Source organism: Periophthalmus magnuspinnatus, chromosome 7 (assembly GCF_009829125.3).
Source record: "Periophthalmus magnuspinnatus isolate fPerMag1 chromosome 7, fPerMag1.2.pri, whole genome shotgun sequence".
NCBI classification, from domain to species: Eukaryota; Metazoa; Chordata; class Actinopteri; order Gobiiformes; family Gobiidae; genus Periophthalmus; species Periophthalmus magnuspinnatus.
The window spans coordinates 23,412,311-23,430,670 of NC_047132.1; the positions used below are offsets into that span (position 1 = coordinate 23,412,311).

The 18,360-nt window shown below is 36.8% G+C and overlaps 1 protein-coding gene across 4 annotated transcripts; it reads right to left on the minus strand.

Moving 5' to 3' along the window:
• Positions 1–2,623: 2,623 nt before the first annotated feature.
• Positions 2,624–18,024, minus strand: uckl1b (uridine-cytidine kinase 1-like 1b). 4 transcript variants are annotated; one of them, XM_055223101.1, is made up of 16 exons: positions 15,359–15,566; positions 15,210–15,279; positions 12,227–12,420; positions 11,646–11,752; positions 10,233–10,403; positions 10,020–10,091; positions 9,676–9,865; positions 9,355–9,416; positions 7,337–7,356; positions 6,528–6,626; positions 6,223–6,316; positions 5,683–5,745; positions 5,465–5,587; positions 5,007–5,114; positions 4,353–4,509; positions 2,624–3,841 (listed from the first exon to the last, which is right to left on the minus strand). In XM_055223101.1, the coding sequence occupies exons 2-16, from the start codon at positions 15,275–15,277 to the stop codon at positions 3,762–3,764; spliced, it is 1,608 nt and encodes a 535-aa protein (XP_055079076.1). In that variant the 5' UTR covers positions 15,278–15,279; positions 15,359–15,566; the 3' UTR covers positions 2,624–3,761. The 4 variants fall into 4 exon arrangements, with proteins under 4 accessions (XP_055079076.1, XP_033825395.1, XP_033825396.1 ...); XM_033969504.2 differs by lacking the exons at positions 15,210–15,279; positions 15,359–15,566 and adding an exon at positions 17,904–18,024; XM_033969505.2 differs by lacking the exons at positions 7,337–7,356; positions 15,210–15,279; positions 15,359–15,566 and adding exons at positions 8,564–8,580; positions 17,904–18,024.
• Between the last annotated feature and the right edge of the window lie 336 nt (positions 18,025–18,360).

Sequence of the window (18,360 nt, forward strand, 5' to 3'; positions counted from 1 at the left end):
AAAATAATGGGATTTCCCATTGACCTCATGGAATGCATAAAAGCAGATACCTTTACTCATGTTTTTGTACATAAAATGCATGTTACTGTAAGCCATAAGACTTGAAATGCCCAAACTCTTTGAATTGGGGAATAAATGTTTTGTCAGCCTAGTTTAGGTAAAATCACTTTTGAAAGTTAAAAAAAATAAATATTTCACTTGTTGGACCAAGAATCTGTCTCACCACTGAGTGAGTCAAATGTATTTTCACACTAAACAGTAGTTTAGTAATGTTGCAGTAATATTGTTGTAGAGCACAGTGGCTCAGGAAAAAGAGCAGTTCACATATTTTAGTCTTTTTCTTTTCTTTAAAAAAGTTACACGGTAGGGCTTTAATACTATAAATCTAGTGTTAAGTATTTGTGTTGCCATTCCAGCAGACTGACAAATATTGTATGATTAAATGAGTGAAGTTCTACCTTTCGGCTGTGTATGCTGTTAGCTAATGTGCAGCATAGCAAATAAACTGAGATACAATTAGACGTTCCATTTCAGCTCAAGTCTAATGTACAGAGCATCTCTCCATCTGCAAACATGTAGGATTTATGATCACTCTCACACTGTGGTAAATCTCCTGATAAACTACACAGAGTAAAGCCATAAAACATCCACACTGTAAAAGCTTCACAACCTCTTCAGAAGAAACACTGAATTATTTAACCGCATTAGCCTGGCATTGGCCCGACCCTCACATGCCATCTACTGAATAATAGTGCAGTTAATTCTGAAATAAAGTAATTTGCTACAAAAAAGTCTAATTAAAGTGTGATTATTTTTACTTGATTCCTTTACAGCAAGAGGCTCTCGGGTTGAAGGTTTGGTTTGAGAAGTAATAATTGTTGTAATAGCTTCAGCAGAGGTAGAAGGCCTCGAAGTGGACACACAAGAACACACTTTCGGCAATATGTAACCTAGCATATGTGAATTAAAGTACTTTTGCTTCACTCTTTAAGCCTAATCTTCAACAGAAAAACGTGAAAAAGTGCATAGTTAAATTAAAATGTGAGGTTTGGTAAAGGGTGCAGTTTGATAAGATTTGACGAAACATAACATTTAAGAGTCTGTGTGGGATTCTTACCATGAGGGAAAATGCACAGGCGTTTCTCCTCATTGAAACTCATCTGCACAGTGTGGATCCAGCTCGGTGATATGTCACACTGAAAATGACAGTACAACACACGCTTTGCTCTCCTGGTTTCAATACTCGACAGTGGCTTCATCACGCACAGTGCTACCAATAGGGACGCACACTTTGTCACTGCCTTCCTGTTTGTGAATGCTCAGGGTAAACTTTCCACTGACAACTCTGTTCTAAGGACCACTGTGGCAATGTGAAGTCGATGATTTGCAGTGATGTAAGAAGTACTCAATTTTGTTGCAGTACAAAAAAAAAAAAAAAAAAAAAAAAAAATATATATATATATATATATATATATATATATATATATATATATATATATATATATAAACTATACTAAGTAAAGTAAAAAAAAAAGCTAAAGTTTAAATATGTACTTAAAGAGTATAAAGTAAAGGTATTTCGTTCAGATTTTGAAGTCTTCAAAAGTAGTGATTCTGATAAAGATCTGTCTACTGTGATTTTTCTGTAAAAACAATTGAATTAATAATAATTTTTTCCTTCACTGCTTTTATTTGTTTTGTTTTGTGTTTTTTTTTCTTTTTTTTCTCAAATTATGAATGTGCTAAAAATAAAAATAATAAACCCCTCAACCTTTTTAGCAGGCCTCAACCAGTAGCCTAACAAAAATAGTCAAAATGTAGTGGAGTGGAGTAGAAAGTACAGATACCTTCAGATGTAATAGAGTAAAAGTAGAAAGTATCCCTTTTCAAACTGACTTTGTAGGACTTCTTAAGTACTTTGTTAGATTTAACCACCATGATTTTACACTGAAAAGTATCAAATGTATGTAAAGAATGCAGCTGAGGTAAAAAGGTGTCGGGAAACCTCCAGAATCAAAGTGTCAGAGTGTGAGATTCTTGAAATACTTAAGAGATAGTCTTAACCGTATATGTTGAAGTAAATGCTATATTAATGATTTGTTAACATAGCAAAATCATATTCAGCTTATAATATTGATCTGGAAATGGGAGCAGAAGTAATCACAGGTTTTTAATTGAAAATGCCATAGAGGAAAATTACACTGACTTAGGGCTGCAACTGTTATTTTAGTGTTATTATGTCCACCATTAGTAGATTATTTGAGTGATTATTTCTATTTTAAAATATTTACATGTTTAAAGGTCAAATAGTGACTGAAGGCCTCTAGATAGAGAATATTCATATTTATAGTAATAATATCAAAAGTATATACTGTTGATTGAATTCACCGATTTTTTTCCAGTTTGATTAATGTTCCCGTCTTTATTATAAAATGGCATTTGGCATGTGTTTTAGACATTTATTCCTCACATACTCCAATTGTCTATCATCATTAAATATGAATCAATCAAACTTCATATTAAAAGCCATTACTGTGATAGTTATGAGTTCTGAAGGTGGCACTACAGCGCCCCTCATTCAGGCTGAATAAAGGCTGTGTGAAAATGAAACATGGACACAGTGTTAAAATCCAAATATTGCACTTTTATTTTCCTTTTAGAAATCCTATCTGTACACGCAACAGCAGCAGTAAACATTCAACTGTTGTCAAAATCTGAAAATGATGGAGTCAGACTATACAAACCTTTACTCAGTCAACTTAAGGACACTTTTAACTTTTTGTAGAGCATGCTGACAGATTTACTCAAACTTTGGTGGAAAAATATACTTTGCTCAAACAAATATTTTAGGTAACACGATACTACGGTACAGATCTTGAGCAATGCTTCTACTGGTGCCAAAAAGCAACAAGCACAAAATATGATATAATCTTACGGTAAATTACACATTTCAAGATAATCTGCATGAGAACAGTGGAGTGCAACCACAGCAAATAATAGAAATGGTTACAGTGCAAACCTTATGAGCAGACAGAACAGACTAAGCTAAAGTTAGATTTATATATCACCATGTCAAGTCCGCAAGAAAATAATTTGTTCAGTGTTTGTTAAATGTAGCTGACCCATTTTCCCAGCAGCAAATGCGACAGTGGACCGGTCATGTGTTCAGGTCTATCTATTGTGAAAATATGTAAATGTTTTAGTCGCTGCATAACTGAGTGCATACTTAAGCTGTATAATGAAACATAGCTGCAGTCAGGTCAGCATCCACAGAAGGAAGAGGCAGCTAAAAAAAGGCAAAAACACCCACGCATTTTCCGATTGATTGGTCCATGAGAAAATGCTTGTGGCAATAGAAGCAACAGCCATTTAGTGAAAGTTGAGACAGGTGCAAAAATGTACAAAATAAACTCTTTTACTTGTGGTGCAATCAAATGTACATTCAGTGCTGTCACAGTACATGGCTTAAGGCAAGGTAGGTCTTTAAAATAAACTAGCAAAGTTTAAATGATTGTCACTGTTTAAAAAACAAAACACGCAAAAGCAAACTGTACATATAAATAATCAGATAAAATGTTGTTTTTTTTTCAAGTCAACATAAATCCTGTAAAATACAATATATTATAATTTCAGTTAACATTCAATATACATAACGTGGTTTTACAATCACAGCAAACCTTGTATCTAATAAAATGTCTTTTTTCTGTCTTGTATTTGTATAATGTATTTTGTCAAGTTTGGTTAAAAAAAGGTTTCTTTGTTCAATAACTAGGCTCGTCCATGTCCTCGTCACTCCAGTCTGGGGGTGCATCTGTCCCGAAGTAACGGTCCCCAAAGTTTCCTGTAAAATGAAAAAATATATATAATATTTTCTTGATCTAAGTTCTGATTAAAATTATGCGTTGCTTATAACTACAGATACTACAGTTACTAGTACTTTTACGACTAAAAATAACACCACAAATATCAAATGGATACTTACTTATCTAGAACTGTTATTTATGGCTGTTCCCTAAAGCAAACTACCGATGCCGTATTACATGATTGTGTATATGCCATCTAAAATGTACAGTGTAGTTAATAATATGCCTTTATTCAGTATTTTTCACTTACAAAATATATAATTCAAGAAACCTCCATAAAAGCAGGAAAAGCATGCCCTGTGTTACAGAATGTTCTGCATTAGTTCACTGGCCATTTAGTTTTCACATAGTCATATGTCGTAAGCCCAGCACAACTGTAAATACTGTCTATTACTTGTATAAGCAGATAGATCTGTTTAAAAACTGACTCAATACATTTCCAAAGTGTCAACTTTTGTCCCATCCCATGAGCAGTGCTGTGTAACTGACCTATGCCTGGTATAATATGGAATAGATCGTTGACTTTCTTGTCCACAGCTGTTGTGATGATCTTGACCTGTGGAAAGGCGTAGGCCACTGAGTGCACTCCCATCTCCGCCATCAGCAGAGACACAAGCAGGATCTTATCCTCCTGAACATCATGGTCCTAAAGAGGAACACGAAGCATTAGGGACCGTGAAAGAACACTGTATATTTAGAAGGATAACTCCAATAGATTCAGTTATGTCATTCAGGATGCTCTGAATGCTCTTAAGAGTAAAACAGTACCATTTTACACTACTTTAACTACATATTTATTAACCTTAAAAAGCATGAAGACATACTTGTTTCATAATAAATACATGATTTATGGTTATGGAATTATTTAAGTAGATACTAAGGCTGAATCATTCTTAATAAACTATTTGTTCATTATGAATGAGGTGTTTTTTCAAGTCTCTTAAAAGAGTAGTTATTATAAAGTGTTACCAATAAAACAAAATGGTTTCAGTATAAACTATTCTAAACTTAATGTATTGTTTAAAAAAATATCAATGTGCATTATCATGCACAATGTACAACTGCATCAAAAACAGAGACAAGTCCTCGGTTTCATTTCTATTAATCTAATTCATTGTTTGTGTGTAATGAACTCTGACCCACCAGTAGCACTCGTACAGCCATCATGGCAGCGGCCCCAGTCGACACAGTGCAGTCCATCAGGATCACATGGTCCTCACTGATGTCTTTGGGGAGGCGCAGGTAGTGAAGCTGAAACGGTTACACGAAGGTTAACATAAAACAGGACAGGATGTGGCTTAGAACTTCAATGATACACACTTGACCTGCAGAATTAAGTCTAACAACAAGAACAATATGTGACAAAAATATTACTACACACAGGAAAATGAAAAAAACTTGTGGTTCATCATCTAGCGTGAATTTAACTGTCAAAACATTTACCAACTTGTGGTATCTTCAAATTTTAAATTTAGTTTAGTTAGACAGTTTGGAGAAGTAATTTCAATAATATAAAAATTTAATATATATTTAGTTTAGCAAATCCAATATCTTTAGATATCTTAATCGGTGTTTACTTCATGTTTCCTAATGAGCAGTACCTCTGGCTCTCCTGTGTCCTGGTTGGTCTGGATGAGGATCTTGCCGATGCGCACATCTTTACAAACAGCCCTCAGAGCAGGCTCCATGGTCTCCCCGGCCCGCAGAATCGACACACCTGTGATCTGCAGCAAAACACATTAAATGAAGGTTAACTGTGTGAAATTGGGAAGACAAAAACATATCTTAATGTGTGAATAAGTGAACTGTGTTTACTCACCCTTTTCCCATTGAACGAGCGGCCTTCATAATCCTCTCCCTGCGGTGTCTGGACTGTATGGACCTGAACATCATATTTGGCATAATGCATTAGCTTCTATAACCCGACTAGGCACATCATTACTATACAAGTCATTTATGATCAATGAGTGCTTGGTAAGCTGTGTAAAGTGAGAGGAGAACTGTCTCTCCAGAAGATTGCTTCATGTCTCAGATGATGCGGTTTGAACTTTCCATTGCTGTAGATTGAAAAGTTTCCACACCAACAGTGCCAATACAATCTGTGTACTGTAACAGTGAGAAGAATTTAACATCCCACAAGCTACTTCTTATTCAGCAAAAAGCCATGGTTTGATTTTCAATTAAATCAATGTAATCAATGAATCAATGAAATTTGGAATATTGTATTATCTTATATTTTGTGTTAGCCTGCCCTAAAATTTGAATTCATATTCCCAGAGGTATTTCTCATCCAGTTTTAAGGCTAGATATTTTTGTTGTGAAGAATATTCAGTGAATAATGAATAATGACTTTAAGCACCTGTGATGGGAGGAAGGACAGTGCTCGTTCAATTAGCAGCCGCATCAGCCTCTTGGAGTAGAAGATAAACTCATCACGACTGGTTTCTTTGTTCCTGAATGCACAATATCATTAGACAGCCTGTTTAACTTGTTAACTCTGTTTTACAGTACAAAATATTGTAAAAATATTAAATGGTAAAAAAATAAGAAATGTACATATTTATGTACTATCTATGTCCATAGTGTGAGAACATTTAAACTTCCTATTTGACATTTGGACATTGTGTCCATCCTCAGTGTATAAGTGTTAAACCTAATTATTACCTGATGATGGTGTGCATGCCCCTCACTTGTGGCGTACTATCCAGCACACTGAGGGTCTGGGGGAGGGGCTGGGCCTGGTGCGCAGAGGCCAGAGCTGCCCTGTGACCACGGCAACAGAGGAGGAAACGGAAAGAGTGAGGGGACAATGAAAATAAGGTAAATTCAAGCTAATTAATTATATAATTAATTAGCTTAATTATTATATAATTATAATCTAGACACACGTGTCACCAAGTATTGCATCCAAATGCACCAGTACACAGACAGATGTGAGTAAAACCCGTGCACAAGAAACATTAGCATCATTAGTACTTGAAAATAAAAGTGTGAACCTGCAAAAGCCAATTCAACCGTAACAATGTTGAGTATTTCAGTGAGTAAAACATAGACTGCCTTAACAACAGGTTACAAATTCAATTGATTATTTAGGATGATATCAACAAATTAGAGTATTATTGTTTCATCACAGCAGTTCAACTATAGAAGGTGGATTCAATTTAAGTAAAATATTTGTTAGTTGGTTAAGAAAATCATATTGTTACACCTAATGAAATAGTGGAACACTAAAATTGCATTATATCATTGTGTGTGCTGAATATATTGTACAATATTTTCAAGATTCAGCAACTGTAATTTGCTGATGAGTCCAGCCTTTAATGTTTGTATCAGTTTTCAGAGGACTCAGAAGTGCATAAAGCTTTATTAAAAAGTTTAGATACAACTTTATAATTCATATATCCACACTGCATGTCACTGAGATACTCATCAACCAGAAGCAAACAAAAGAAAATCATATGAAATCAGCTCACATATCCCAGCGAAGTTTCCTCTGTGGGAGAGAGTTTGGACGACACAAAAATACAAGTGACAGACACAGGACACAGACAGAGGAGGAAAACATGAGACTGCACATCAGGAAGAAGGAATCATGACAGCCGAATGTCAAATGTCCCAGAAAGTCAGAAGTCTGCTAAAATCATCATGTTTCAATCAGTTTTTGCACTGAAGGCAAATCATTAATATACAGCACTGTGCAACGTTTTAGGCAGATTTTGGAGACTATGAACCTGGAAGAAGTGATATTAGGATCATCTGGGTCACTGCTCACTATAACATAATTGATTTTCATTGAGTGAATAGAGTGTGCGAACGCGTGGGAGGTGCAGTGTGACTGTCACTGTCTCAGTGTGTAAAAAGCTGGTATTTGAGCTCACAAGCCCCAGCACATCCTGTATCTAAAGACAGACACAGAAGACTTCCTCTCTCTCTCTCTCTCTCTGTCACATACTGTGGCCAACATTCAATGGAAAAACTTTTGTCGTAGCATATTGGAAAGTTTCTCTGCGGTTGAGATTTGCAATAGTCAACAATAGCTTCCTCTGGTGAACTTTCTGTTATACTTGGGTTGGCACAGAGAGGAAGAGGTCAGTCACTTACTCACTTATGGTGTATTTTTAGACACAGGATGACTGTCACTTGTCATTCGCAAAGCAAAGAGGGCGACCCAATGCTGTTGCAGTGTATGTTGGCTGCAGATTAACTGTTTAAAATGTACTAATATAATATATTATTTAACCATATGCTTTCATAAAATACACAAATGAATAGCTCTAAAGGGGCTGGTCCTGCCAAGCAATATAAAAAATATAATACCAAAACATGGAATCCAGTGTCCAGGGTCAAACACTCCATAGAGCCACAAAGCCCCCAAGAATTTACACAGAATCCACATTGCAATAAGAAAAAAGCATTTACATTTTTTTGCCTAAATGGTGCAGCTCTATGAACTATACTAGGCCAACCAACACTAAAACATTTGCACAGGGCTGCAGTTTAGCTTTAGTTCAGATTGTGTATTTGCTTTTGCACCAGATACATTGCTGCCTAATGACATTTTTAGTAATAAGAAGCTGATCAGGGTTTTTCAGACTTCCTTTTCTCCAAGGCTAGATAGAACCGACAGAGTAAAAGACCGGAGAGCAAAGTGAGCTGGGCAGGTGATGAGGAGAGAATAGAGAGCATAAAGGCCACTCTACCTGACGCTGAGTTCGCGCTGTGGGCCGTGGGCGAGCAGTGGGGTAGGGGAGAGTGAGCAGATAGTGAGACAGCATCCATAAGCTACCACTCTGTGTGTGTGTGTGTGTGTTTGTGTGTGTGTTTGTGTGAGGCTAAATGTAACAACTGGAATGTTGGCAAAACAGACAGCAATATGAAAAATGAAAATCTCCTACATTAAAAACAGGTCATGAATTGATGTATTTGAAATTAATTTATAGATAAGGTATGTTGTATTTAATTTCATTATTTTATAGTATACAGTACAAGACAAATAATTTCTGTAAACTAAAAGGTAATTAAAATATATATATATATATATATATATATATATATATATATATATATATATATATATATATATATATATATATATATATATATATATATATATATATATATATATATATATATATATTTTTTTTTTTTTTTTTTTTTAGAAAGGATTAAATATTGATATGAAATGCAAATAATAACTTATGAACAATTTACATAAGTAACTTATGTAACTTGATCATAGCCACTATAAAAGGACCAACACAATGAACAATGGAGCCTTGCCTATAAACTATAACTGATATACGTGTGTTGACATATTTGTCCACTAGAGGGCGTATTCGAGTGCAAGATGTTGCAATGTCTAACAGTATGGAGGATAATAGTAATAAATGTTTGACCCATTTATGAATGCTAAAAAAGGTGCATAGTACAAAGAAAGGTTGATAACATGGTTGTAATCTGTGATAACCTTGTTTCTGTGTGTGGCTCATACCTCTTCAAGCTGACTGTGAACATGCTGCACGATTAAATCAATAGCAACCATATTGCCACCACCTGTTAAAACATAAAATATAAAATGATTAGACTTATTAAGAGCTCAAGATATCAGGTGGACCAATAAATTGGACTGTAGATAGTGAAAGTATCAACAATGTCTTTTATATAACTATTTGAATATTCATGTCCACATTCATGCACACACCTAAGGATTATATATCACATAATATAATGTCTGCAACTCTACTATTGTAACTCTATCGCAGCTCTGTAGTGTTAACAGAATATTTTTGTGACTTTTTGCCTGATGACGCACCTCGTGGGACCACAATGTCGGCTAGCCTCATGGTCGGTTCAATGTACTGCTCAAAGGCCGGCTTCACAAACTTGTTGTACTGTTTAATAACTCCTTCGATGTCTCTGCCTCTTTCTGTGATGTCCCTTCTGAGACGCCGTACCAGCCTTATGTCTGAGTCAGTGTCCACAAAGATCTTCATGTCCAAAAGCTGAAATAAAGGAACAGTTTTATAGACGTAATAATGCATTATGTTATACAGGGGTGTTTGCTTTAAAGCAAAACGGTTGAATTCACTACATGTTTCACAACAATAATGGAATAAGTGTTGTATAGCTGAAAATACCCGGGGACATTAACCTTACCTGCAAAAGCTCTTTATCTGTAAAGGCCATGATTCCCTCGAAGATGATAACACTGGCTCCATATACTGTTTTCTGTTTAAAAAATAGCAATTCTGTCAGCATGTATCCTGTAATGTGAGTGTCTTAATAAATAACTGAGTGACTGAAATTAAATGACAGTAATCTCAATAATCTTACAATAATTAATTTGTTTGGAAGTGCAGCCATCCTTACCCAGTCCTTTTGTCTCCCGTGTGTAGTAAAGTCATACACAGGGATCTTGACACTCTTTCCCTTCTTGAGTTTGCGTAGTGTGTGTGTTAGCAGAGTGAAGTCAAAGGCATCAGGATGGTCAAAATTGTAATCGTTGCTGGCCGCAAGGATCTGCTCTTCCTTTGACAAGACCTACAAAATGAACAGTTCAGTTACAACACAATCGAATTCTACATTGTTGAGTAGAGCTGTAGTCCTTTGGTTGATTAATTGGTGGATGGTGCCTTAGTGAAACACATTCTGTATTAATTATTTCATTTGGATTATAATGATTTATATGGACAGCTGAAAGGAGAATGTGTGGAGTGACTAATGAAGATGCTGTTTGCACTTTTCTGTTTACATAGCTGTTTTTGAGTATAATTGTTTTCTAAGCAACATACCACTTTTACTTGATTAATGGATTGGCAGTACATGTCTTTAGTAGACCAAGAATTTCTTTGGTGGACTTCAGTACTAGCCCATACCATTGTGTTGTACTAAGGCTTACAGTAGCTTGCATAACATGGGAGAAAAATAGTGATGTGTAAAAAGGATATAAAAGTATTCCACAAAGAGGAACTGAAGTGACTAAGATCAAACTTAGAAAACATCTTTTGGCCTTGTGATGCCTGGAGCAGGTCATGTGTCTGTATGTGTGCGTGTGCCCTTAGATTGGCCAACCATTAAAATCCCACACCGGTATTTCCCAGTTCAAGAAAAGCAACACCCATTCTCGAGTTATCAGAAAAAACTATTAACAAGTGCATATTTATAGATGGAAAAATAAAAGATTCAGGTGTATGTTCAGGTGAAAGAAAAGAAATTGTGTCATAAAAATAGTCCCATAGATGTGTGTAGTCAGGTTGGAAATGCCAGCCTGTGTGGAGTGGCGTGTGAAATGCCACTTGCTGAAGGTGGTAGTGTGATTGGTCAGTGTCAGACCCCTCCCTCTGTCTGAGCTGCTGCTGTTACAACGGGACAGGATTGCATAACACCAAGAGGGGCATCAGCGGTGACACTCTATACTTCATATTTTTGAAATGAAGCATTAGAGTTGGACTTTGAAATTATCTTAGTTTTGGAGCTTCACACAGCAAAATATGTTCACTCATACAAATACAATTGGCTTGTGACTCCCATAATCTAGATTTTTTAAATTTATACAGTAAAATTTACATTGGAGAGCTACATACGGACCAAAAATGTAAAAAAAAAAAAAAATTGAATTAAGGATTTCATAACAATATAATACTGAGATTAGCAATGTTGGCCCATGCTATAAAACAGGTAAACAGAATTGTGGAAGTAGGAGTAGAATATTTATGCTTAGAAATTTGATGTAGAAAGATACCAGGAGATGTGTACGGACTGTAGTAGAAAATGTGCAAAAACCTTGTAAAATGAATCCATTGAAAGTAATACAACCCATGGAACATCAAGCGCTTCAATGATTTTCCTGGCAACTGTGGTTTTTCCTGAAGCGCTCCCACCACACAAACCTGGGATAAACAGTGAAAGAAACACATTTAATGCATTAAAACAACCTCCAGTGTCCTAGTTTTAATGGGTACAGCCCTTAATAAAAGGTACATGGAGACAACATTGTTAAGTGCAGCTAAAATGCCCAAGGCAGCTATTTGCAAGTGAAAAACAGGTAGAAACAAAGACCTGTTCTGCAAACAGTCAGGCAAAAGTTTTTTCATATAACCAATTTGACAGAGAAAACAAAAAGAAATATACTTGTGTAGTGTGTTTTGCATAGCCAACACTACATCATCTATTTGCAACAGTGTTTTTTCTATACAACATCAATTTTGTGTTGTTGATCTCAGTTTAACACTAGTGAATGTATCTAGTGTTACTGTACAAAGAAAACTAAAAATCTTTTTGGGTACATTAATAACCATATGTTTTTGTTACTTTCATAATATTAAAGAAATCATCCATAATGTAATAAGAGCATTTGAACTTACCAATGACAAAGGCCTCTTTGGACTGTGTACCATGCTCGTTGTACCAAGGCGGGCGTCCTGCTGTGTAGATGGTTCTTTTCGAGGTTCGCAGCAGGGGGGGCTCTGACTTACACTGGCTCGTGGTCCTCTTTCTCGGGGACAGACCAGTGCTCACGGAGGGGAGCAGTCTGTCCAGTGACCCCTCACCACTTCCACTGGAAAAAGATAAAAACAGATAACCTTTTGTTTTATGGCCTTTCATAAATCAAAACCATGATGATTTACTAGGAATTTGTTTTGTTATTATTTGGTGAATGAAAATTGTGTCCCATACATCTAAAAATAAACATTTAGACCACTGTTAAGTTTCCATAGCATCAGCCTCACTAATTTACATTTGGCATTGTAGTTATGTCAGGTGCTTTTCTTGGTGCTTATCTGTCCATTTATCCAGGTTTGGAACAGACCTAAAGTCTGTCATGTACATAGGTTGGATTCCCTCTCAGTTCCATGTCACAACTTGGTCCTTGCTAACAACTAAGCACATGCATTTAGCTATGTTAAATACATGTGCTGTTCCATCACTGCAGTCACTGTGGCTATTGTGGTGTTAGGGATCTGTTTTTACTAACAAAGTAAACCATGGCTCACAAACAAACTAACCTTCGGGTGTGTTACATATCACTATGACAAATACATGTTTTCTTGTGTTAATGTTGTGTCCAATGTAAAATCAAAGTTGATACAACATTTTCACTTTGTTCGGTCTCGTTCAATAATTCGCCAAGTGTCAAAGTACAGTAACCGTGAGGAGTTCATGTTTATTTTTCCATAAAACTGTACTAATTGAAGATCGGGATGACATTGAATGACTTGAGTCATACATCTCAAGGAACATGACACAATCTTTTATTCAATAGGAAGAAAAATTGATTTTATGTGAAAACACTTCACATTGGTTTGTGACAATGTAACATAAAGGGTTTAAGAAAATATTAGAGATTGTTTCAGGCTAAAAATTGGAAAAGAAAATGTTAGGCCAGAACAAATACAAATAAGTCACTGTCAATATGCATAGGGCTTTTGTGCTGTGTGCATCTATAGATTTCTAGGCAATAATTGAAAGTTTGAAACTTATTTATTCACCCTATATATATTCCTTCAAATTTGCAAATACAACATAAGCAAGCAAATATACCCATATGGTTGCTACTTTAATTTCAACACTAGAATTTAAAGATCACAAAATAAGAATGTGTTTTGTGGACCCCACTCCACAACATAAACCTTAAAAAAGGACAATGTTTTGGATTTTGGTTGTGATATGCATATAGTTTCTTAAAAGACTTACTGCTGTATGCGACTCATCCACACTTCACTCAAAGATGACTGTAAAAATCCAGATGCCATTTTGACTGAACCAACAGAAAACACTGCTTCTTTGTCTATTTGTCTCTAGCCCAGCACATTTTATGTATGGAGCCATAAACCTGCCCAGGTTGTGTCACAGGGTCAAAAGTGAAGCAAACAAAGCACATGCATTTTATCTTATCAGAGAACCACCTGAGCCTAGTTAGAGACTCAAAACATGTATGAGGTAGAGCCAGCTGCAGCAGACTTATCAGTTCAACCCAAACCAGAGAGCTATAAAAGATTAGCTAAACTTCACTGTGCTGAATCATACCATTGCACCAACTCATCTGATGTAACTTTGTCAGCGACTACACCACAACTAAATATTGGCAGGAGATGGTGAAGCTACAAGTGATAGGAGTCAAGCTACGTAACACAACAGGTTTTTATGTTTGTTTTGGATTTAGAACTACATCCTAGGCTAAGCTGTCAAGAAACTACTACAATGCAACCACCCATGCCATCACCCTGTCCTTAAGAAACGTCATAAATACCAACTGTCCCAGGCATTCGTAGCACAATAGAAAAATACTGGTTCTAGCTACAAAAAATTATAGGGCGAGCCTGACTGTTCTTGATTGTTATTCTTTTGGAGCCAATGTCAAGAACTCTGAAGCACTTGTGCTCTTCAGTTTTGTTAATGGTGTTATTTAACATGAACAGCCACAAAGCCATGTGGCAAATTATTATGCATATAAATGGCTAAGCTTTGGGTTTAAATGGTAAGGGCCATTTTGAATCTCAACCTATACTGTAAATGATAAATATTAATAATAACAAATGTATGTATTGAGCACTTAAAACTATGCGTACAATGTTCTGAAAAGTCAGCATCAAAGAACACTATAAAACAGTAATGGTAATAAGACAATACACAAAGAGGACAATAATAAAGGATGACAGTTTTGAAGAAGGTAAAGTGCAAGGTTACCAGAGTCCTAACTTTAGCTCACTAAAGGCACACTCTCTGGAGTCACTACACAAATAGCACAACATTTGCAAAATAAAAACAGCAGAGATGCGCCTGCAAGTTACTTCCAATAATCCAATATTTCTGAGCGATTGGACAAACATTTGACTGATTACAGATGACCTCCTGACTGACTGGTAGGGCCCTAAAAGTGAAGCATTTAAGTGGTATTGCACATCTAAATGACGATAGCATCTCTGTAGCAGCTAATGTTTAACATCACAAACTTAGACAGTAGACAAAGAGAGCTACAATGCTTATGCTAATTATTGGTGCCTGCTGTGAATACCAAGTCCCATAAATGCATCCCTAGTTTTAAATGGGCAGAAGCACTTAAGGACTGGCATAGCAAAGCCACTTACTTGAAAGAAAAAAAAAAAAACATCTCCTAACAAATGCATGAGCAAACCAAGACAATGCAAACACATAGTACAATGGTTGCTGTCTGCTGTTGAGTAACACCACACACAGCAGATCCCTAGAGACAAAGTACCATTCAGAGGTGCAGACACGTTCCTTTTGCTTAAAATTGTGAACACAATCAAAACATAAGCAGTACATGCAGGAGAAATAAATAAATTTAATACAAAAATTGTATTTAAAAATAATAAAATAACTTACCTGCCATCAGATGTTAGTGTCCAACAACCTGATATTCTAGCACCGGAGTATGCTGGTAGAGAATTCATGACTGAAGACAATACGCAAATTGTATTCTTGTTTTATATTCCCCCCAATTATCAAGAAAATGATAATATGGGCTAACGCACTTAGCAGCAATACCCTTTGGAGCAACACATCCACAGTTATGTAGGCACACTATGGGGACTATGAAGAGGGAAGAGGATGGGGGAGAAACGAAACTTTGAACATGAGTTTTGTTTTCTGTTCCATTGAGCAGCAGGTCAGTGTGAAGAGAGACAGAGCTGGGAGGAGAAGGCAGCTCGGCGACTTGTACACTCTGACTGACTAAGGGCAAGGCTTTTCCCTCCTCTGTTCGTTCACTCCTCCCCTTTAGTCGTCTGGCCAACAAATGTAAGAGGATCACCTAGCCTGCAGATTATGTTCATTAGCCAGTATTAATAGCAGCAGGTTAAAGTAGACCTTCCCAGTGCGAGCCCATACACATTCATAAACACACACACCAAGGAGAGGGGGGGGGGATCATCTGTTTTTGACGAATAAGTGTTGCAACATGTCACGGGAGGTAACAGAGGGGAAAAGCAACAGTAAAAAAACAGGAAAGCTTGTGTCAGAGTATTTCAACAAAAAATAGGGTTGTTACAACTACTAGTTGTACAATGGCTTCTATTTGCACAAGACAGAAAACTGATAGTTGTTGCTAAAAGCCTACTAAAATGGTCTAAAAGCTTGTATCAGAGTATAATGCCTAATGCTTCTACTACTGGATTATTACTTGCCACTACTGCAAACTACACTATTGACACTACTACTACTACCACTACAGCTGCTCTATTGACACTACTACTACTATGGGCCATCAAACCGGAACAAAACCAGGCAAAATTAACTCACCCAAAGTTTGTAGTGATCTGCATAATAACCTGTTACACCCATTTATCAAAGCTTGGAGAGGCACAAAGAGTGCATTGGCTTGTTTATGACCTCTAGTAACTGGATTATGAAACTTGAATATTGTTTTCGCTTGAAGACATGAAGACACTAGAATTTATGTAAGCTTAGAAACAGCAAATGGGAATGAATTTGTGTATTGCCCTGTTGGGATCCACTGTTCCTCTTTGCAACAGGATTTTGACGTCAGAGCTACAGCGAACACGCCCACAAACACGGCAAGAAACCAAACTGGAGTTGTGGTGGAGCACGGGGAATAAACAACATGATGAAACCCAACACTAGTGCTTCATCAGCTGACAGGCGGAGAAGTGCCCTGGGCTAATCACACAGGACTGCTGAGACATCAACTTGGGTTAAACACACACACACACAGACACACACAGGGACACGCCTCCTGGGTCACCACTGCTACAGACAAACAAATCATTATTCCACCAGTTTAGAACATAGGATGACTGTTTTCTATCGTAGCAAAACAAACAGAAGGAGAAAAGGGAGCCTAACTAAACTACTCTATCTTAAGAGCATCTCAATACATTGCCAAGTATCAGTGGTTTGTGTTATATAACCTTTAAAACTACAGGGGGAGACATTTATTAGTTGCCATGTTGCTCTGGAGTGCACTAGACAGCAGCTGCATAGCAAGAAAGGTCTAGCACAGAAACAAGAAGCCTGAACTGGTAGCTATGTCAAATATTCAGAATACTCTGCTCAACAGGACTGCAGAGAAACAACAGCAATACCACAGTTAAATATGCATATACAAAAATAAACAACAATTTACTCTTTTGGGTATAATGCCAAGATCTGTGAGGTACATTACTATTTATGGAATGAAATGACAAGTTTCAGTGATAAATAGACACTAGGTTCAACAAGGCCCAAATTCTAATCTTTGTAACCTATTTTTGAAACTAGGGCAGCACTGTCAGATATGCTTGGACCAAAAAATCCAAGCCTTTTAGTGAAGGAGGTTATGTTAATGGCAGTGGCAGTATGCTCTGATAAGCAAGACGTATAGTATAAGAATTCCCACGTGCGCAGCTCTCGCGGTGTATTCAGCCGTGACTACCCCAGTGCAGTGACTCCCCCTTGTGGCTTTTTGAGGGAAGGTTTAGCCAGTAGGCGTGCTATCATTATGTAGTAAAGCCGAATTAGATACACTGGTGTAACTTTATAATTGTAGGCTGTTTCAGTGAAAACCCCCTTTTATGGCTCTTTTGATGTACGAAAAAGATGATTGTTTATGAGTCATCTCTGAGCTCGCGTGGCACTCGGGCCATGCCATGCTCTTGCCCTGCGTAGCTTATGCTCTAGCTTTGACTTTCTCTGTCATCGCACGGCAAAATAGAACAGATAAATAAAGTTACGAACAACTATAACAACATTAATTCCACTGACAGCAAATAATCTTGTTTAAATCATAGTGGATGTACTGACCAATGCCACATGTTTATGATGTTGTTATAACTTATGCTAAAACCCACAAACAGACAGCATTAAGGCAGAATTCCTTGTTTTTACCCTTATCAAGCTATGCCTGCTGTCATATCCATGTCAAATTATGAATTCAGTAGAAAAAGAAGAAGGCACACATTGTGACAAGTCGTGCTTCCGTAAAGATGCTCGAGTCCTTTACTATTTTTGTTGTATGTTTAAAGCTCATCTTTAGATAAAAAACTGCAGAAGACCCAGTCGTACAATAGCAACGCATCTTACCTGCTAGACACACAAGCATTTTTATCTTCATTCTCCATATTCGAGCTTCTTTCTCCTATGCTAACAGACATAACTGATCTATTGACAATCAGGTGTGCAGTTACTGTTAGCAGCAACTGCACCGAGGCATTGTGGGATCTGTAGGCGTTTTTTCTTGACTGAGACACGTGTGCAGACCACGGACACGCCCCCAAGAGACACCAATCCCCAGAATGCATAAGTGCTTTTACTTCTGTAGTTTCTTATCTTGGACTGGGACTTTCTCGGGGTTGGCAAAATGTTCTCATCACAATACCACGTGTTACATAATATGTAGAGCAGGGGTGCTCAGACTTTTTCAGTATGTGAGCTACTTTTGAAATGATCGTGTCTGAAAGATCTACCACCTAATACAAAAATGTTAAACATATATTTATTTCTAAATGTATTATGAATTCTTACATGTACAGTGCATTTT